The sequence below is a fragment of the Carcharodon carcharias genome, chromosome 21 (genome assembly GCF_017639515.1).
Source record: "Carcharodon carcharias isolate sCarCar2 chromosome 21, sCarCar2.pri, whole genome shotgun sequence".
Lineage (NCBI taxonomy): Eukaryota > Metazoa > Chordata > Chondrichthyes > Lamniformes > Lamnidae > Carcharodon > Carcharodon carcharias.
The window spans coordinates 72,210,661-72,232,997 of record NC_054487.1 but is presented as its reverse complement, the minus strand read 5'-3'; the positions used below and the strand labels follow the sequence as shown (position 1 = coordinate 72,232,997).

Below are 22,337 nucleotides of genomic sequence, written 5' to 3'. Positions count from 1 at the left end.
GAACCCCAGAACATTGACAAGTCATTGCGCAGCGAACTTTCTGATATCAGTCCTAGAGTTGCCTTTGCTCATTTGAACCTGTATCCTCTTATCCTATTCTCACAGTTCAGTATGAAATAATTTTCCAAATCTACTTTTTCACGCAGATGTATATCCTTTTTTTATTATTTATTCATAGGATGTAGGCTTTGCTGGCTGGGTCAGCATTTATTGCCCATCCCTAATTGACATTGAGAAGGTGGTGGTGAGCTGCCTTCTTGAACTGCTGCAATCCATGTCTTATATCCTTCCACATGTCTCTTATAGCACTATGAGGTCATCTTTCAATCTCCCCTTTCAAGGCTGAAAAGTCCAAATTTCCTCAACCTTTGCTCATACAACGTAGGTGAAGCATATATTTTGTACTATTCTTTGAACCGCCTCTTGTATTTTAATGTCTTTTATAGGGTATTTTATTTTACTCACTAGGGTAATCAAAAGTGAGATCAATCAATACCAAATAGTAATGATCTGGAACTTGCTGCCCGTAAGAGTAGTGGAAAGGGTGATAATAAATAATTTCAAAATGAAATTGGATGGGCACTTAAGGGAAATAAACTTGCAGGACTATTGGGTTAGAACAGGGGAACATGACTGACTGAGTTGCTATACAGAGACCCATGATGCAAAATGGGCCAAATGGCCTCCTTCTGTTTTGTAATGACTCTAAGACTTTAAACTTCTCTAATGGTTTTATTAACATTAATGTAGTAGAGGTTATAGATAAAGATACATACAATTTTTCAATCAGTAATACAATTTGAAACTCATAAATGGCTGATTCTTGTTCTTCACGAATGTGGAAGGTTAATTCTCAGCTGACATCCTGCATGGCAAGAGGTTAATAATCCACCAACTTCCTGAGCCATGTTCTTCTGATCTGACTCAAGCAGCAAGAACTTGTCAGCCTTGTAGAGTGTCTCTCATATCATGCTTGCTGACAATCATAACTTCTCAGTAATTTTCCATTGTCCTTTTCCCACGGTTACACACACTAAAGCTAATAAAGAATATCTATGATGTTTTTTTTTCTATGGTGTTCTCTCATAGTCTTCTTTACTTATAGATTGCTAGACAGTTTGTACAACACAGTTGAAGTTTGGTCATGCCTCCTAGTGTGCCACTGCGAACAGTCATTTTAGTAATCTTTTAACTAAACTCCATTTTTTTAGCAGGTAATTAAACCAGGCAAAGTACAAAAAATCCATCACTTTCTTGTGTCTTGATAACCAAAGGCGGACACAGCACTCAAGGTGAAATCCAACAGAGCACTGTACGTGATTTCATCTGCCATTACTGCATCATTTTGGCCTATTGTTTCCCGTTCAATGCTGATTGACCGACTGTGTTACTCCCCCTTTTTTTAGATTTTGTTTGATTTCCAGCATTTGCAGAGTATTTTTAAAAATATTTCAACATTCCATTTGCTTTGTTGATTATCGCTAATCCTCCAGGATTGTCCTGGAATGTCCAGGAATTAAAAGCTTAATCTCTTAGACATTATTGCAAGCAATCTGGGAGGGGGGGTGGTGGAAAGGGGAGGTGATGGAATAAAATCTTAGGAACATTAAAAATCTGGGTTTTTTTAAGTTTGCATTTTACGTTTTCGTAAATTAGTTATAAGATATTGGAGATGAGGTTTGGGGAAAGGCTGTTTAACCAGGTTGGGCAGTTGGAGGTGGGAGATCCATGTGATGAGACATCTAGGGATGTGTCCTGAACAGAGTTGGTGACCCTACCTGTAACACACAGATCCAGCCCACTGCTCCAAAGAGCCAGACACCCCTAAATCTGTTATGATGCCACTGTGCTGCCCATTCCAAATTTTTGCAACAGTGCTCATGAAGATCTTGAATTCTGGGTTTACTGGCCTCAGCCTGCACCTTTACAATTAGAAATTTGTCAGTACAAGTTAGTGGGGAAAATTGCATAGATCATTGTCTTTTATAATGCCACAAAGTTGATTTCAAAACAGACCATTACTCCCAACAGAGATAGGTTGAAGCAAATGCTCCAACTAGCATTATATATTATTGAATTTCCCTTGAGGGTGAGACTATTCTCACTGTAATCAATAGTGAGGGTTTCAGTAAAACTCCCCCTTGATGTAATTTCTGGTGCTTCTTATATCAGTCAGAATATTCCAGCAAATGGTGTGATTTGCTGCAAGACAACAATAAATGGTCATTATACTTTTAAATGCATTTTTATGAAATAACATTGCATGTTGTTGAAACCTGATGGAGGCAGATGCAGTTCGGTTTATGAACTGAAGTCTGTCTGCCTATCGCAGTTCCATGTGTGTAGAATGGGTTTTAATTTGTCTCACTGATTTTGATCATGTCACTTGCTCTCAACATGTCCTTAGAACGTCCATTCCATACTCTGAAGAGGTTTGCCACCGCTTCGTGTGATCTGGTACACACAGCTATTCCAGCGGGGATAGTCACCCTCACTGGGGAAGGCTGGAGGGTGGGGGTGGAGTTGAACTAAGGAGCGGCCACAGTCACGATGACGCGTGAATTCTTGAGCCGAGTGCTCATGAGTAATGGAGAGTTTTCTTCTCTGACCAGACGAGTACCTGGGATTATAGAAATAATAAAGAACAGATGTATTTTTTTTCCAGCCACGTGTTCGCCGACAAAGAAACATCTTAATTGACAGTGCAAACAACAGCAAGCTGTGCCCAAACCTATTATGTATCGTATTGAAAGGGCTTGCGATTGCACTATTTCTCTTTGGGGATCACTAGCTAGATCTGAAAAATCATCGGTATCTCTTTGTACAGTCGGTGCTAGTTGATGTGTGACCCTTGCGTCAGGTTACATTTGTTGCCAATTTTAATTTCTGACAATTATGCAGCGTCTTACTTTGTAGCGTTTGCTAATTTTATTTTGCCGCCTCTTCCGTAGATAAGGTTCTGTTCACCTTGTGAATGTTTAATGTGGTTTTGTTTAAATAATGGCGTTCTTAGGATATGGCTGTAACAGAAAGAACCTGTCTACATTAATTTGAACGGGCGATTCCCCCTCGAAGCAAGTGATTTACCCACGTTTAAATTAAACCAGTGGGGTTTCTACAAGCTTCGCGACTCTTGGCTTATGTTAGCGTTTCTTTAGGGTTGGGGTGGAAGGAGATTTGATTCTGATGTCAATTTCAGTAAATTACGTAGATGGGGGAGTTGTATAGCGACAGGAAATACAGAAAAAGGTATCGTAAGAAAGATTTCTGTTAATTTAAATCTTCAAAACATCGCCTCTGCAATCACTAAAATATTATGTGAATTCGTGTAAACGTTTTATGCTGATCATTGTAAGGTTCTGTTTACAAACACTATAATTCTATATGTTTCATTTACAATTGGGGGCGAGGTTACTTTCACCAACGAATGGCAAAGAGATGCCACAAAAAGCTCCTCCCACACCACCCGTCTGATGCAACTCCCAGCTGCTTCTTATATTAGTTGGAAAGATCTTCCTTTCATTCCAGACGAGATACACGCCGGAGTAACATAGTTTCAATATTTGTTCTGTGGATTATTCGGATATAACTTCAACCTATGAAAGTACAGTCCTTATAAATAAATATATATATATATATATATTTCGACTGGACCAACATTCAAATCAGGCAGCCTGAAAATTGACCGTTAGAAAGCAAACCTTCGCCGCTTGAAATAAATCGAACTCTATTAAGCGCTGCTTCCTGTTTTACTCTGATATTTTGGCTCCAAAGTAGCGATCTACTGCTTCATATATCGAACTAAAGGAGCAAAGAGCCATATCGAGAAGGTCATCGTCTGGGAGGTGAGATGTGTTCGATCTATTGTCTATGTAACGAACAGACTAAATGTATTATCCTAGAATGATTTGATAAAATACTAAACAATGTTACCTTTAATGCACACGCCTAACATAGCTTGGATTTTATTGCTGGGGCATTATACATATTTGCCATGATGTGAGTATGTAGAATGCGGATACTCAATAAGGGAAAGATGATGTAACAACATCCGCCTGCTCGTTCCTGACAAAAAAAAGCACATCAATGATCAGATTCTTTTTTTGGTATGCTTCAGAGGATATTTGCATTTTGTACATACAACGGATGAATCTGATTTTATTTCGGCCCTATATGTTTCGACTTTGTTTCCCTTAAGTGAATTGGCGCTTTAATCAGCCGTGCGGAAAGGAATTGTATTCGTCTCAATGTTGTAGCCTCATGACTCATTCAAACGCCACCCACCCCTCCAGGTGGGATTAGCAGACCGTTCATCAGGGCAGAGCAGATACGATATTGTTTTGATCGTGTGGCTTTCTCCCACGTTAGATGTGTCTAATCCCACAACGGGGGTGACACTGCCAAAAAGATGAAATAAAGGCCATTAGCTGCAAATAAGGAACTGTCATGAGGACAAATTTGAGATTGTTGCATCATATTTGTTAATCAAGCCTACCTGAATACAGTAATGTCGTGCGCAAGCTAATTCTCGGTTTGAATGTGTCCAGGGTTTTATGTATATATAGCTGCTGTTGTGTTTACTGTGTATCCCACTGCTTGGCACACCAGCACATTGCCACTTGCTCAGTATTTTTCCATTCGATGTTGCTTCGCCGAAGCCTCTACCCATTGCGGGTCACGTGTGAAGAGACAATTGAGGAGGATATTCTGCCGGTTACTTGGTTATTGATGATTCACTATTTCCTTAGGGACCACACGGACAAAGCACAGGCAAAAAAGGCAAATCTCTGGAAAAAGGGTCAGGGTTGCACATATATTTCCAGCAACAACAAGAGGAGAAGAACCCAATACAAAATTAGAAGTGTTTCAGAAATCGACTGGCGATACCATGACTATAACGGAGATGAACAAATTTAACATCAGTCCTGATGACGACAGCAGTAGCACGAACAGTAATGAATACAACTACACAGAAAATGCTACCACTAAAAAGGTTCCCATCAGTAGGTAAGGAATGGCTGCTAATCTCTCATAATGAGAAATGTCAGGTTGAATTATATTAAAAAAAACTGTTGGTTGACTATATTTAATGGAACATTATTTGCAATACCAGCTATTTTGTACCACCCTTACTGCATTGAAATGGAAAGCACATCACATGGTGTAATAAATAATTCAAATCTCTCAACTCGTGATTTGATGCATTAAAATTAATGATTTACATTTATTATAAGATTACCAGCAAATCAGTTTTGTTTAAAGCCACAATTTTATTTTTTCCTTACAGTCAGTATGTCGATATTGATGCAGAAAGCCAGAATTTTCTGCCAAATTTATACTATGGGAAAAAGAAATTTGAAGAAGAATATGTAAGTGTTCCCTGTTCTGTTTATCATCCTCATTTCGAAATCAAGTGCCGCAAATCTAATGTACTTGAAAACCTGCTGCTGCAGAGCATCTGTGATCCTTTTAACCTGTTTATTATTTTCTTTCTCCAGAGAGCTGGAAATACCTCATTCGGAATTTCTGCATTTAACCTCAGCAATGCGATCATGGGCAGTGGAATTCTTGGACTGGCATATGCCATGGCTAACACTGGAATCGCACTTTTTGTGTAAGTGTTTGAAATACGACAAAACAAAAAGCACGTGCTTTATAAGATGCAGTTCTTAACCTGCTGACACTGCAGTGCAGCACTGACTGCAGCAGAACCTAATGCGGTCCTTTACTGTATGCCTTACCTCCTGTTTAATCACATGCCTGAGGGAGGAGAATACTACAGTACTTCAAAATCATGAGATTTCAATATTCAACTGCCTTTGGTATTTGCATTGACATTTTAAATATTATTACAGATATATACACTAACAGCAGCAATCCAGTGTTGCGTGTAAGAATGTGAGGTCCCATAAATTATGGGGTAGAAATAAGTGTTGGCAGCTTGATGTAAATAGAAAAAAGCAGCTGATAGTAGCTTCTACACTGTTACCAGTGAGCCAACAATTCAATATATAATTGTAGTTAAATATAAAAACTGCAGATTTCCATTAAGTGGGAAAGTTAGGGCATGATTTTCTTCTTGTCTTTGCCTCTGGACATTCTATGTTTATGTTAGCTTTAATATTTTAAATAATCCTGAAATGTCATCTTGACAGTCGTAAATTGACCAAGATAATGTTAAGTAATGGATACATCTGTATATGTTGGGATGAGTGCACAAAAGAAGCATGAAACAGTTCCTACTTGGTTGGTGGTTCAATTAGTTCAAGATTAATTATTTATAAATAGAACTCGAGATGGTTTCCTTCTGTTCTTATCAGCTACTCATTACACATAGCCTGAATAATTGTGCAAGACAGGCTGGGAGACGCTGACAATGTTTTCTTGGGGGGCGGGGGGTGGGTACGAGGTGTTTACAAACAAAGCATTCAACAGTAACCAGTTGGATTCAATTGAATAAGTTACTTAATGGAATTATACTTTTAAGCCTGTTTAAGAAGGTCAGACTTGTGACATGTGTAATTGTCTTAATGGTCATACAGAGGATTATGTTGTAAAAATGGATTTGTCATGTGATTGCAGTTAGCCGAAATGTAACATGGGAAAATATGTAGGTTGTAGTGTAACAAAGCAATGACTTATTTGATGTCTTTCTAAAGGATGGGCAGAAATGACATGTGTTAAGTCATATTAATAAGGGAGACTGTTCAGAGTGCCATTCATATATTAAATTTATAACCAAGGAGCATTTAAAATATTTGGCCTGGAGTGACTAATCTTAATAAGGGTGTGTACCTTTGAATCAAAAAAGTAAGTGAAAAAGCTGCTAAACTTCCAGTTTAAGACAAATGATCTTGTGACCATCTCAATGAATGAGGATCAGATCTTTATCTCAGTGAGATTAGTCATGTCTATATAACAGCAAAATCTTTAGTTAAATGACATTGTGATTCATCAGTGAAAATACCAGAATTTTCTTAACTATGAAGCACATCTGTGTTCAAACCAACATTTTAAAAGTCAGATATGGTTGGTGTTACTGCTACGGTAGTGTGCAAAGATAGAGTTGATTGACATTTACATGGGAAGATTGGACAAAAGGAACAGTTCAGGCTTGATTGCTTGTTCAATGAACTCAGGGCAATTGAAGGTGCTGTTCCTGAAATGTAAGGAGGACAATAGTAAGAAAGTAACTTCCTGGGTTTATTTCCATGTACATTGTAATTTTCATGCTGTTTAAATCTGGATTTTTCATTTTAAAATCAACTGCCTTTAAGGATGTCTGCAGCCCAGTACAGTTCTATTGATCTGCTTGTTTTGAAATGCAACACAGACAAAGCAACAGAAAATGGTTAAAAGATACCTTTAAAAATGGAGTCAGGAAACAGTAAGGGAGGTGGCAAGTTTTTTGTGCATCTTTGTGCTGGTTTAATAATATCATTAATTGTTGTTGTTATAATCATAAGATTTGCTGAAATCTTGCAGAGGTTTGAACAAAGGAGTGAGTTTAATCTTGGTATGTAGCACATAGCTTTCATGTCATCAGGGAAGAAAAGACACATGTGATGTTGGCCACAAAGACAATGGATTACACTTTATTCCAAAAGGAGTTATTTATAGTTCAAGGAAAGTATCAGTTGATTTACATTAGCTGCTTCTCTGAGAAATTGATCTTCCATGGGTGAAAGCAGTCCATATTTAAAATGACAGAAACAAGGCAGAGATTGTGAAGGATAGTCCCTTGGTATGTGAAACTCTGAATAAGGCAGCCATATACTGAAACCTATGAAACCAAATAAAGATATCATTCTGATGTTAGATATATGGTAAAGATTGTAGTAAATCCTGCTTTATAAGATATTCTATTCTTCATCGCCAGTTTTCAAACCAGCTGATACATTTTACTTTCAAGCTAAATAAATAATGAAAAATTGATTACAATCACTTTATTTAATTACAATTAAAGACATAATTGTTAATCTACAGGAAGTTAGTTTGATTTTAATGTAAATTAAATTCCAAATACTATTTAAGGGAGTTTTCAGCCCACTGTTTATGATTCATTGCAAGGCATCATGTTAAAATAATTTGGGGTATTGCTGAAAAAAGACTCATACTATCAAAGCTTTTCATCTTACACTCATCAGGACAGCTCGCAAGACAAAAGAACAGTAAGAAAACAACAATTTATACTGCATGAGAAGAGAGTGCTGTTTAGTTGGCAAGTGGACTCGGATTGGTAGAGGCATTGCCATGAAAAATGCAGCAAAGAAAAGTTAACTGTTAATTGCCAAGCTTTTGGTTCAAAGTGTCTTAATAATAATTTTATTAATATTTTCATTGTAATATGGCTTTTTTTTTCCAGGATCCTTTTGAGTGCTGTAGCAATATTTTCATTATATTCTATACATCTTTTGTTGAAGACTGCAAAAGAAGGAGGTAATGGATAAGCTCTTTGCTTAAATAACTCATCTAATCTATCAATTTTTAACAAACATTTCCCTTTGCCCTGCTTTATTACACTGTTTTTTTTTGTTCCAGGTTCACTGGTCTATGAACAACTGGGACTCAGAGCATTTGGGCTGCCTGGGAAATTGGCAGCATCTATTTCAATTACAATGCAGAACTTTGGAGGTAAAATTCTACTTGCCTCCCAAAAATAACATTTTATTCATTTAAAAGGACAACTTCCACACAAATGTCTTACTTATTCCGACATGAACACTTTTAGGTTAAATATCATAGCATAGAGAGTCTATAATTTTTTTTTGTTTTCTCCCCCTTTTCATTTTCTGACTGCAGCTACATCAAGCTACCTCTACATAGTGAAATACGAGCTACCAATAGTCATTCAAGCTTTCCTGGGACTTGAGGAAAATACTGGGTACGTTGAATCAGTTGCTTAATAATATTAGGCATAACTTGGCAAATACTTCTTCTATATAGTTCAGTGCTTTTCCAGGCATATTAATCTTTTCAGTAACTCCCTTGCCTGCTAATAATTACCACGACAGTTAAACTTCTTAAATCACACAATGACAGAAAGCATGTAGGCTTGGATTTAAAGTGACAGTATTCTGGTTACTTCAGAATCTAGCTCAGAAAGTTGCTTTGTATCAATTGTTTGGGTAAGTAGAATGCTTCATTTGACCCAAAATGTGAGTATTTTGATACCACAGGTTTTAGCTATCATCATTCTAATAATGCTACTTACTGATTTAGTATCCCATGCTTTGTGAAAGACAAATTTTAATGGGTGTGGAAGGATACCCAGCCATTGCTGGATACCCTTCCACACCAATAGTATGGTGCCACCCTTCTGTGTTACAACTGAGATAGCCAGCTGGTCTAGGATAGAACTGGAGTGTATTCTTTGTAGACTTCACAAGTTTATATATGAGTACAGTGGAATCCCCAGTTAATTTTGACCACATGAAAACAACTAAACACTCAATGAATATACAATAAACATTTTTAGTTTCTAATCAAAACTACATTAGCCAAAACACAATTTAAGTGGAATAGTAAGTGGGCATGGCATGTTCCTATGATAGATTGCATGTAGGATGCCAAGGACCACTAGTTTATTTTGACCATGCTGCAGAAAGTAAGGAAGGAGCAACGGGGCTTACATGCTACTGGCACATATAACTCTCCTTCCCCAGTGAAATCTGAGGTCAGCAAGCCACAGTCATGGCTTTTGACCAAGGCCAAGTATGTGCAGTTACTTTAAAGTCACAGTTGTGACTATTAACTCTACTAGCACAATCATGCCCAGGTGAGAAGCAAAAAAAAAGCTATGGGTGCTGGAAATTTAAAACAGAGGATAATGGAAATGCTCAGTAGGTTAGGCAGCTATGGAAAAAAACAGGCAAGTTTGCATTTCAGCTGTGGAGCCCAAGTGAGGTTGTTTCAAGATTGCCACTGGTGCTGTGAATTCCATCCCAGAAAGTTAGCAGTTTGAATTCAGACCGCTGGTCACATTGATAGCCTGGAATTTGCAGTTAAAAATAAGGATGAGGCTAGCAGCACCATTATCGAAATGCAATTGAGACAGCAATTTCCAATATCTGTACATGTGCAATTAAACATCAAAATCAGGAAGTTGGGTCCAAGCTGCCCTGGTCCTCCAGAACCTTTGCTGTAACAGTATCTTGCAATATTAATTACATTTTTGTTTCACTTTTTTCTTTCTGTCTCTTCAATCTCCCTCTCTCTAAATCTCATGCTTTTTCCCCTCTTTACTTCACCTTCATTCCATGTTTTGGCACTTAAGTAAATGTTCCAACTTGCACCACCTGTTTCAAACCATGCAGTCCTCCATAACAATTTTTCAATCCGGTTAAGGAGATAAACACTTGCTTACCCTGTTCATACAGATCTCAGGTCACATGTAGAGGGTGCTGTGCCAAATGGCTTTCTAATCACTGCAAGTTCCGATGTAAAACCCCACAAAAAGTCTATGGGCAAGTGCACATGTAATGGACAGGTAGTTCACCACTAACTGAAGAACTCAGCCCACTGTATTGCTAAACTGAAAGTTATTCTGCAATGCAAATATATGATGTAAATCATATTTCAAATACACAATAATTGGAAGGTCGCAAATGATTTATGGAATTTGGAACAACGTAATAGAGAAGCACAACAGTGATGTTTAAAAGTGTACATTCATCCTTCTGGTAATTTCCAATACTTATTGGTATTTGGTATCATCTAGGTACTTTAGAAGAGATAATGTAACATTAGAATTTTGGCTTATGTTTAGCTTTAGGCTAAGTACCATAAATGCTTTTCTAAAATATGGGTGCCTCCTAACGGTAAAGAGTGGCATAGCAAAGTTTTAATAAAAGGATGGATTACTTTTCTATTTTTTTCACAATGTAATAGAAAATAATTTCATGATGGCACCGTTCTGCCCATATCCACTTTTAATTAAATCAATTCTGCAAATAAATACTTAATTCACTTTTGAGTCATTTGATGTACCATGCCACAATGACAAATCAATTGACGTAAAGCCTGCGAAAGCAAGTTCACATGAATACGTATGATGTCAGAGGCTAAATAAACTGGTGCATAATCCATGTTTACCCGAGCACATACTAAAAATCAAAATATCAGAAAATGTTCTGTTTGCTTCAAGCCATAAGGATGGCATTAGGAACAACAATAATTACAATCCCCTTCTCCATGAAAAAGGGCACCATTAATAATGATAAGACACCTTGTCAATTTAAAAATGCTTGGCAGCAAAATAACAAGTTGGAAACTCAAATCTGTGGAACAGTTAATGTCATGGACCAGGAAGGTTTAGACTCCACAAAGTCACCTAGCTGCCTGGCAAAGATTAGAGATCTGTGTCAAGAATAAAAATAATTTCTGGATTTCTTTTTACACAAATGCCATAAATCTTTCCACCTACTTTTGTATGAATGGTTAAATGCATCTTGGTCACAATTTTTGATATTAATGTACCACTATTGAGGCAAATAAGAACGGTAAACTTCAGTTATCTTTCTTTCTATTTAAAAATGTGGCAGATTCTTTCAGCTGCACCAGGATTGGTTACAACCTGTTTTCCCTTTTTATTCCACTTGGCCTCAGGTGTCATGTGGCTAATTAATGTTTTGGACTGATATTAACTAATCCCATTTTTGTGTTTTTGTTTTGGAGCATGCCTACAATCTGGTTCTAACCAGTTCCAATTTCAGTATCTTGCACCGCTTTCCTTTGGTTGAAAGGATAGAGAAAACTAATCACAGTTGCATAGCAGTAACATTGAATTTAAATTGCAAAAGCAACTCAGCTGTCAAAGCTTTAAACCATATTTTTAAAATTCTGAATTCATTGAAACCATGCAAGGTGGGACCATTTGCTTTTAAAAAGGATGCAGAATATTAAAATAACTATGTTCAGAAAATTCAGTCCTTCTATTCAAAATAATACTCATAGCAATTTGTTTGTTTTCTTTTTCAGGCATTGGTATCTGAATGGTGATTACTTGGTCCTTATGGTGTCTTTCATCATAATTCTTCCTCTGTCTCTTCTGAAGAACTTAGGTGAGCAGTTTGCACTGGAATTTTGTCACCAATAAGAGCATAAAAGCCTTGATTTATGATAGTTATTACTTTCAAAGTCTGGTTTTTACATAGTTTGTCTAGAAATTTCCAAAATCGTAATTATGACACCTGAGATTGGGATATCGTAATTCATATTTTTTTTCACTTAATTCTGTGATATGTGCACAAATTAGTAAATAATATTATTAAGATTGTCACTGAGTTTTAATCATCGGCAAAGCAAATGACAGAACTCAAATCATGGGCATCTACCCCTAGCCCTACCCTGCCCTCGCATTCAGTTTTGAACTTGACAAAAGGCAGTCACTGTGCGTATCAAATGTTGCACAGCTCGGTACAATATAATTGTACATTTAAAGTCAAAGAGTGACGTTCATAATCAACCAGTTTCTTCTGGTATGTTTTAGCTGTTCAGTGCTGGGGAAATATTTGAATAGCAACTTTACTAAAAAAAAAGGAAAATTTCTTTTTTGTGTGTGGCAGAATTGTAAACATCTTTATAAAAAATGTATTTCCAATTTTGCTACACTTATTGTGCACAAGTATTAAATCATTAATTAGAGAACAGTTGAAAGTTATTGCTGACTCCCAACCATAACATTCTTTTGCCTTATTTTACAGGTTACCTGGGCTATACCAGTGGGCTGTCTCTTCTTTGCATGCTTTTTTTCCTAATAGTTGTAAGTATGAGATTGGTTTTACATTGTTAGATAACATAATGCAAGCCGAGTAAAATATTGAATGCCAGCCAGTCTTGCAGAGGGTCTTATCGACTTTAATTTTTTTTCAATGATTGCCAAGTTGCAAAGCATTTCTTTTGCTGGCAGAGCAGTGGAAGGCAGGTTTTAGTACATAATTTCCCCATGTCAGACAGATTTCTCCCCATTTCTCCTAAAATGCTAACTCCTGCAGAGTCCTTCTTATACCATGTCAATTGGGCTTTTATATCTCAAATCCGTCATTATCACAAGCTAATTCTTTGTGGAGGGGATCAAAGCTGAATCCCTGCATGGCGTCCCATGCCTAAATGTGGCATCCCTGGGGTTTCCTCATCTTGGGTGAGCTAATGCAACAAAGACAAATATTGAACCGGGGATCTCATGTCCTGAATGCCTTACTATTTCAGTAGGTGGTGTTCTTTTATATAGCCTTGGGGAAGCCCATCCGTTACTAAAAGTTCAGGGTAGTAAAGGTGGAGAGGTAGGCACTCGATCTGTCTCACATTCTCAGAACTATTACATGGGCCTCAGATATTGATGTATTCAGTTTGATTTCCTACCTCAGTTCTGTCCTGAAGCCGTGAGTAACATTGGATCACGTCTTTTTTTTATTCATTCATGGGATGCGGGCACCGCTGGCTAGGCCAGCATTTATTGCCCACCCCTAATCGCCCTTGAGAAGTGTTGTCTGCTCCAGTGTCTTACATAAATGGCTATCCTTCATGCATGAAGCTGGATCATGAGAAGCAGGGAGCTGCTATGTATGGGAACTGTTACAGCTGAGCCTGCTCTGTTTTCATATGACATCCACCCATACACAGTCAGCTGGAATTTCTGGTTGTCATTCAGGAGTAGGAACTTTAGCTGATATTATCCCCTCGCCCACTAAGAGATGTTGACATCAGTTATGATAGCCCAATGCTGCATTTCTGAGATCCATTAGTTCAATTCAGAGCATGCATTGAATCTGGAACCTTCCTGGTCTATGTCACATTACATAAGGCATGAACTCACTGAGCCATGACTGATGATGGGGGGATGGAGGGAGCAAGAGAACTAAATAGCTTTTAAAGATGGAAGTACCTTTTAACCACAAGAAATTTGTGTTTTCTATTAATTATCATTCTGTATTGTAGTCATTGATTTGTAGTTTTTTAACCCTTAATCTCACTTGACAAAAACTTGCAGGTAATTCACAAGAGCGCTCATATCCCTTGTCCATTGCCTGATCTGGAACAAGATCTAGAGAATGCAACCTTGAATGCAACCTTAATAATGGCTGCAACAGCTGCTTACAAAACAGTTACAAGTGGATCCGAGCTCACTTTAGCATTTAATGCAACAGATGAGGACATTTGCAAGCCAAAATACTTTATCTTCAATTCACAGGCATGTATGAATTAATCCTTTAATGTGTACTTTCACACTTATTGAAAGGATCATGATGTTGCAGTATACCATTTATAACCCATGATATTTCCATGTATTTATGACACTTAATCAGGGTATTTCATTGTACAATTATTTTATTGTCAATAAGTATAGCAAAACATCCCTAATGCGTGTTATTAAAATTATATTAAGTATTTTCCATTTTTGTTGATGTATGATTGACCAATCTATTCTCTTTTATTTTTCAGACTGTCTATGCCTTCCCAATTCTGACATTTGCATTTGTGTGTCATCCAGCTGTTCTTCCCATCTATGAAGAACTCAAAGAGTAAGGATACATTAATATTTATATTGGTTCAGTATAGGATTAGATCTGTCTTTCTGGGTTAAATGGAGGTGTCCTCCATTCAATAAGTTAAGATGGTTCTGATTCAGTTCTGTGGCTGCATGGATTTGCAGATTAAAACTGCCCATGGCTTTGGAGAAATGGACGCTCACTTAACATGTTTCTGGTAAAGAGAATTGAGAATCCACAACGGGGTCTCTTCAAGGGTTGACACTGAAGCACATCACAGGTGCAAATTAGAAAGAACTCCTCTGTATTTGGCATGTGTTACACCAAACCTTGCAATATCTAATTCTAACACTGGGTTCCCAGAGTGTAAAAACATTCTGTTCTTAACACAGTCAACACTAGCATTTGCCAAAATATTAATATTTCTTGTTGGTTTCCTCGATAAGATATTCAGTGTCACATTTTGAAGCAGTAGCTTGAAGTGCGTGATCATTTACTAATGTTATTATAATTGACTTCAGTGAATCCATTAATTTCAGCTTTCTGATAAAATTAATATTTATATTCTGTTAGGGGTTAATGCACCTTTGAAATGAATGAATGAATGAATCAAAGCAACATTTTCTTTCTCTTCCAGCCGGTCCCGCAAGAAAATGCAGAGGGTTTCCAATGTTTCATTTCTCTTTATATTTATTATGTACTTGTTGGCTGCTCTTTTTGGTTACCTTACCTTCAATGGTAAGTTCTACTTAACATTCTGCACTCTCTAATCCTTTATCATGATATATAAAATTCAATAATGCCATTTTTTTAAGAGCTTCAACCAATGAAAACTAATATTTTATGAAGCTTGAATCTATATACAAACTTTGGCTGAAGTAAAACTTACTGAGCTAAACTCTTAGGACTGCTCAGTTACCTTTTATGCATTGTTCTGAGTTGTTGCCTGTTTTACTAGCAATATGAGGTGTGATTTTGCTCCAGTAAATGCATAACCGGGGCAGCCTGGTTGTTGTAGATTTTAATCTAAAGTGGTGGTCCTGATAATATTAAAGAGCCATGGAATCAGTAAATTAGATTTAAGAAAAATAAATGTATTGACAGAGAGTTCAAGCTTTAGTTATATGAATTATACTGCATTGCTCTCTGCGCTCACATCTTGACTACATTTACTTATATGGTTATGGTAACTTAGCTATTCATTATAAATGATCAAATAAGCAATGAGAAGAAAGGAACTGACAAATTAGAGTCAAGACATTAAACACCAGTTTTCAGAGTCAGTTGCAAAATTAATGCTGCCAATTAAATGAAATAGACATTTAACAAAATAAATGACCGGAAATGTTTTCGAATTTACCCTGAGGCATTTTCTTTCACTGCACTTTTCAAAGCAAAGTAAATCAGATTTAAAATGGAAAGTAATGATCTGTTTCCTTTTTGCAGGAGAAGTTGAGCCAGAATTGCTTCACACTTATTCAAAAGTATATCGATTTGATATTGTCCTCCTTATTGTTCAGCTGGCAGTGCTCGTTGCAGTCATACTGACAGTTCCAGTTGTTCTATTTCCAGTAAGTACATTCAGTGAAAATCAATCTTCTCTTCAGTATATTTTAGTGTTTTCACTTGAATCTTTATACTTTGGACTTGAAACACAAGCCAGTATCAGCCTTATTTTGATGGCAGATATAAGTCCACAGTATAATGATTTTTACATACATATTTAAACCATTCTGGTTATGTCTCCCTGGTGCATTAAAGGCTAACTAGACAAGATTACATTTAATTAAATTGGGGAAAAGATATAGTTCAAGTATACTTGCTCTTATAACTGATACAACTGATGTCAGCATGTCGTTGGCCAACAATGTTGGCCCACTTCGTTTTTCAAAGCAAAGTAAATCAGATTTCCCTGCTCTTTTTATTTAAAAACTCCATGCTATTGAGAAATATCACGGGATATTAAATTCAGAATAGTAGTTTGTTCCAGTAACCTTGTATTTTGTTTTGGTAAAACATACCACAATTCTGATAAGGATAGATCTGCATTGTCTCATAGTTTTAATTGTTCTGCCCTACTAATGTGTCCTAATCCCAACCAGAGAACAGAAACACTTGCTGCATCAATCTGGTTTTTAAAACCAGTTATCCTTATGGCTTGAATGAGGCTCCAAGTTTATTGCCAGACTCTGAACAATGTGAAGTCAAAGCCAACATGTTTGATATTCCCAAACTAGTCTTACTTGGAACCATTAATCTGATGAGAGAAGTAACTTTCATTCTCATTATTGACAGACCTGAATCCATCTGTAGTCTATCTCACTGCATTGCCCATTTTCTTATGCTGTTTATGTCAGGGTGAGAAACTAGTAACCTTGCGGCAGTGGTGTAACACTAGCTTTGACCTTACTTGCATGTTATTTGTTGGATGCATAAGATTTACTATTTTCACTTTTTAGTGCCTTGATAAATGTTGGGTAGGATGAAGGAATGTTGAAATAATGATAACCTTTTCCCACAGATTCGTACCTCAGTTCAACAGATGCTATTTTCTAGCAAAGAATTTAGTTGGATACGTCACACTATAATCACTGTTGTAATTCTGGGTTCTATTAATTGCCTGGTGATCTTTGTTCCTACCATTCGGGATATCTTTGGATTCATAGGTAAGTGTACATATGAAACAAAATGTGTCCTTTTAATGCCATTCACCTGCACTTCAGAAATGAACTGAGATTCATGCAGGTTCCTCTACTCTAACTTTGTTCCTCATTTCTTCTAGGTTCCTCTGCTGCTGCTATGTTAATCTTCATACTGCCTTCTGCATTTTACCTCAAACTTGTAAAGAAAGAGCCTATGAAGTCAATGCAGAAGATTTGGGTATGTACCAAACTGGCTTTTGAAGCACATTGGACAATTGTGTTGATAATAGCAAACATCTGATAATTCAGTTCATATTTAGAGATAAACAGATTCTTTGACAGCTGACCTTAAATGTCCACTGCCCTATTTTACCATTGCATTTTAGCAGCAAGTGGTACGTCTTCTGTAGGAAATTATAGCTGCTGTTATATTATTCAAAAAGTTGAGGAAAATAATACCACCTTGGATCTAAAGGAAAATGGAGCAAGATGGGTATTGGGAGGCCAATCCATTACCAGCCATTTTGCAACCTTGTCAAATTGAATTTCATCTCATGTGTTTCTTCATTGTAAACAATAACCCATTCTAAAGAATTTCAAATTAGGCAGCGCAACATGCTTAAGTAAATGTGTAAAGTTGAATTTTACACCCACAGAAGAATTAGTGGGCCCAATTTTAACTTTGTGCAAATCGGTGGGTTTTGGCTAGGTTAAAATCTTGCCCAGTAATATCTTGCTGTGAATCATGTCACACACATGCAAAGCACCTTTATTTTAGCTGTATAAATCACATGACAGAAAATGATGTAATAAATAGTTTTTCCTTTTTTTTTAGGCATTAATTTTCCTTATTTGTGGCATATTTGTTATGATTGGAAGCATGACCCTCATCATTCTCGACTGGACCCACCATGCACCAACGAGCGATGGTCATTAAGCTGCTACAGATGTAAACCACATACTCAAATGAAAGGAAAAGGCATTCTATGAATCTTTCTCCCGAAGAACAACAACTATATTTATTTTCCCCCATCAAAATTCCAAGAACTCAGGAAGGCAGACTTCACATTTGCTGTCTTCCTAGAAGATAGGAATTGTTTTCCAAAGAGTAGATTATATATATAATCATTATTGAGTAATGTGGGACCCAAGCAGTAATAATGCCATTCCTAGCGAATGGACTGATTGGTGTACAGTATGTATTTATAAGGCCACATGCTTGGCAGAACAAAATGTTCGACCCTTAAAAAATTGACTTTTGTTTGTAGATACAGTATCTAAATTCCCGTAGGTGTACCTGAATAGTTCACTGTATATTGGTAGGTGAAAAGTAGCACGTAAACATATAATAATATTTTTGACCTTTTTTAAAAAAAGGCTATTTGTGGACATAGGCTTGACTAGTTCAATTTTAAGACAGTAATCTGAATTTTTAGTTGAGAGTTGTGTTTACTTCAGTTCAGAATGTAATGTTTATGAAGATAACACATTGACAGATATGACACAATGGAAAGCTCTTACTCTGAAACAGCCAGCTTATCTTACAGAAGTGCTATAACATCCCTTAATTGGCAAGAGCTTGAACTGTATAGAGTTAAGCATGGTATCATACCTTGTCAAAAATTTAGCATGTTCAGAGTATTTCTGTGAAGCTGGATTTTTTTGTTTAACAATGCTGTTTGTTACAGTACAACAATGTGTATAATAAGTATGAGATAATTAGCATCTAGAATCTGAATTAACAAACCGATTGAAATAGGTTTTACACTTTGCAAATAAATTTTGTACCATGTGTTCATTACAGTTGCGGCATTTATTCAGACCTGCCAGCAACTTATTCCACTTCTTAAACATTTTAAGTACTGTACTTGCTAACCATTCTGCTTGTTGTCAGCAGTTGCTGGGCATGCGATGTAAGTGGGAGAACAGTCTCATTGTGGAGTGCCATTTTGTTTTCTGCTAATAAACATCAGAGGCACACTTTGTAGTACCTGTATTGAATGCTTCACAAAGTGCACTCGTGACAATGTATGAGCAGAAAAACACCATTACATTGTCCCTTCTATATCACATGTTTGAAACCAAGCAGCAGTTGTTGAGAGTTGAAATTGTGTGATTGTAATGAACAATATGGTACTTTTATCAACAACTAAAGCTGAAAAAAACACTGAACTACTCACTTCCTGTCTGTTTACATATCCCTTTGCCATCTGTTGCCACTACAAAAAAATTGCTGAAGACTTTAGCATTGTCACTGATAAGTGACAACAAACTAGTGAAATATGGCAGCAGTGGAACTTAGAAAGAGGGACCTAAGATGAAAATATGAAATTTCATCAAAAGTAATGTTATATTTCAGTATTTGCCTATCAATCCTGACTGATTTTCTGCCTCCCAGTGTTGTAATGTTATCCTGCTGTCACCCTGGTTACTTGAAAGAAAACTTACACATTGTGCTTCCTATGACAGTTCCTGCTCTGATGTGTTTTTTTTAATTTGCTGTTTGTCATGGAATATTTATACACCTGGAGGAAATCAGTATAATTTAACATATTTATGACTATGTAAATAAAATGTACATAATCTTGGATAATGTGTACATATATTGTCAATATTTAAGAGGTATTATGGTTCTATGGAGTCCTTATGAGAACATTTAATGGACCCTCATTTAAGTCAGCAAATAAAAACAATGGTGGTTTGAAGAACTTTGGCTGACTACTGGTAGAAGTAACTCTGTTTCAGTGCTTTGTGTTTACTTTGTTCAACCTAACTTGTGTAACACAATGTCAAGTGCTAAAACGGTGTGATCATGCCAAACTGGTGAATGAACTGGCACAATGTAATTGTTTGTAATGAGTGACTGAACATTCGTAAGTTCTGGATCGCTGGTCGCTGCTGTCAAACAGAACCTCAGTTTTTCAACCTTGAAACCATATCTGATTTGATGGAAAGGACTTGAGTAAATTGTGGTTAATGAAAATTAATATTTGAAGAGTTCACTGTTACAAAAAACTCGACCATTGCCCATTCTAAAAATGTGAAACAATGGACCAATTAATCTGACAATTTTTAATTCTCTTTGGGCAAATGTTACAAAACGCATTAGGATGACCTGTGACTTACTACTGAAGTTCATGTTTTGAAAAGAAACACCAGAACTTTAACAAAATGTTTGTGCATTAATATTACTTGTATAATTCACCTTAAATATTTGTACCAGTGTAAGCATGCAGTACAGAAAGCTTATAAAGCATGACTGCTGCCTTTAGCATATCCTTTTAGTTCATGTGGGTAGAATGCCTTCATGTATGTTGCATTTTCAGACACTGTTAAAGGCTCTCCCTGACATTATGTAAAAGTCATCTTGTATGTATATTTCTATACCGTTAACTGTGAAAGGCTGACAATGTGGATGGAGGGATTTTGGTTGTTAGCAAAGAGAGTCCATTATTGCCAATGCTACACTCTTGTTTCAATGAAACACTGACTGTACTGTATATATTGTAAATAAAGTTATACTCTGAAACAATTTTTCCATCTACGCGTTTTGATATTGTTAAATTTCAGGTCTGACACGACTGCCCATTGGCATTTAGTGACCTCCCTTGGTTCCTTAAGTGTCTTTTATGGGAGTTGACTGAACCCTACTTCTGATAATGTAACTTGATCTAGGGATGTAAGAGCAGTGCCCATACTGTGACTTGAGCCAAAATCTGTGCCTTTCACACAAGTACTTCTTCAAACTGTTCAAAGACAAAAATAAACAATTATGTCAGATGAGTGCGATGCAATTCATAAAGTGACATCATTCACCCTAATTCAACAAGCAACAATAGTTATTATCAGATTCACTCCTTTTCAACAATATATATTTTCACCTTATCTAAAATAATGAAGATACTAGACTTCACACCACAATGACATGGTGGGCAGTGAATGAATGGTCCCAGCAATGGTGATGGGGGGTGGGGCAGGGGAGGAAAATCAAACATGTGGAGGGGCTGTGGTAGCCCTTGCCATCTTATGTTCTCAATGTTCCTGCTGCAATTCTGCCCAGTTTATGCTGGGAAAGCAGAGGAGAATCCAGGTCATTGCCTTTCAGCAAAGGGAAAGTGCCATTAAAATGATCACCATAAGCCATTCCAGTTACAGACTAGAATGATTTGTGGCCTTGAAAAGCAATTTTCAATTATGATAAACTGATCAATATAAATGATAATTTATGTTATCTGTTTAAGTAGCACTCCATTGAGAATGACAATACTGGTAGGTTTAGCTTTGGCTTGTTCCCATCTGAACAGAACCCCCACTTTTCTAAGAGAATTCATTCATATCAAATCTTCACCAGTTGGACTCAACTAGTAAAATCTACTTATGTTTTGTATAGTTAGTTCACCCCTTTCCTTCCTAATTAGTTGCTTGTGTTACTACTCCGATGTGTGTATCTTCCAAAAGTGATGGAATGGAAAATTGACTCTGGCTTCTTTCAAAGCTAATTGGAGTTCAGTTTGGCATGTCGCATGGTATAACTCTGATTTTTGGTACAACATATTTTCTTCACACTTTATAAGACAGTCCCACATGTCATAGGATGTGAAACGTATCACATATCTGGATACGAATCATGGTCACAGTGGCTGAATTGAGCATTGTATTTTATGTTTCACTTAATACTAAGACATACATATGTATTTTTACCTGAGTAAAGTTTACATTGTGATATGAGTGCCCACCTATAGCAGTACCACAGTTGTAGAATTTGCAATAGTATCCTGGACAAATCTCCTAGATTCCTTAGGTGGCTGTGGAATGTGTCTCTGCAACTAGAGATCAACTCCCTTCTGCATCTGACTTCGGTAGCTCGAAAAGAACCTGTAGCCTCTTCTCTCTAATGACCACACCAGCTGCTGTTCTTTTCCTCTCTTTTCTCTTCTGCCCGAGAGCCAGCAAGCCTATTTACTGTTAGCACAGCTGCCCTTGCCCTTTGTTCCCAGGTGTGAGAACTTTGCATCTTGCTTGGTCAGGCCCTTGACTTACCCAGATTTGTTGTCAGGCAGAATTCAGAATAGTCACATGACTCCCTTCATCTTAACTTAAATTTAAAGATACAGTCCAAAACATAATCTTATGGACATACTAATTGTAACAACTTTAATAGAGTATTCTTGGATTACTTCTACAAATAAAAGAACGTTAAAAATCA

At 36.8% G+C, this 22,337-nt stretch overlaps 1 protein-coding gene across 1 annotated transcript; it reads left to right on the top strand.

Annotated features, from left to right (window-relative positions):
- Positions 1 to 2,653: 2,653 nt before the first annotated feature.
- LOC121293093 (sodium-coupled neutral amino acid transporter 2-like) lies at positions 2,654 to 20,663 on the top strand. The gene is made up of 16 exons (XM_041215700.1): positions 2,654 to 3,845; positions 4,749 to 5,007; positions 5,288 to 5,369; positions 5,499 to 5,614; positions 8,366 to 8,439; positions 8,542 to 8,634; positions 8,803 to 8,884; positions 11,980 to 12,062; positions 12,705 to 12,763; positions 13,991 to 14,191; positions 14,443 to 14,522; positions 15,127 to 15,227; positions 15,936 to 16,060; positions 17,011 to 17,155; positions 17,272 to 17,369; positions 17,967 to 20,663. The coding sequence occupies exons 2-16, from the start codon at positions 4,889 to 4,891 to the stop codon at positions 18,066 to 18,068; spliced, it is 1,560 nt and encodes a 519-aa protein (XP_041071634.1). The 5' UTR covers positions 2,654 to 3,845; positions 4,749 to 4,888; the 3' UTR covers positions 18,069 to 20,663.
- Positions 20,664 to 22,337: the final 1,674 nt, after the last annotated feature.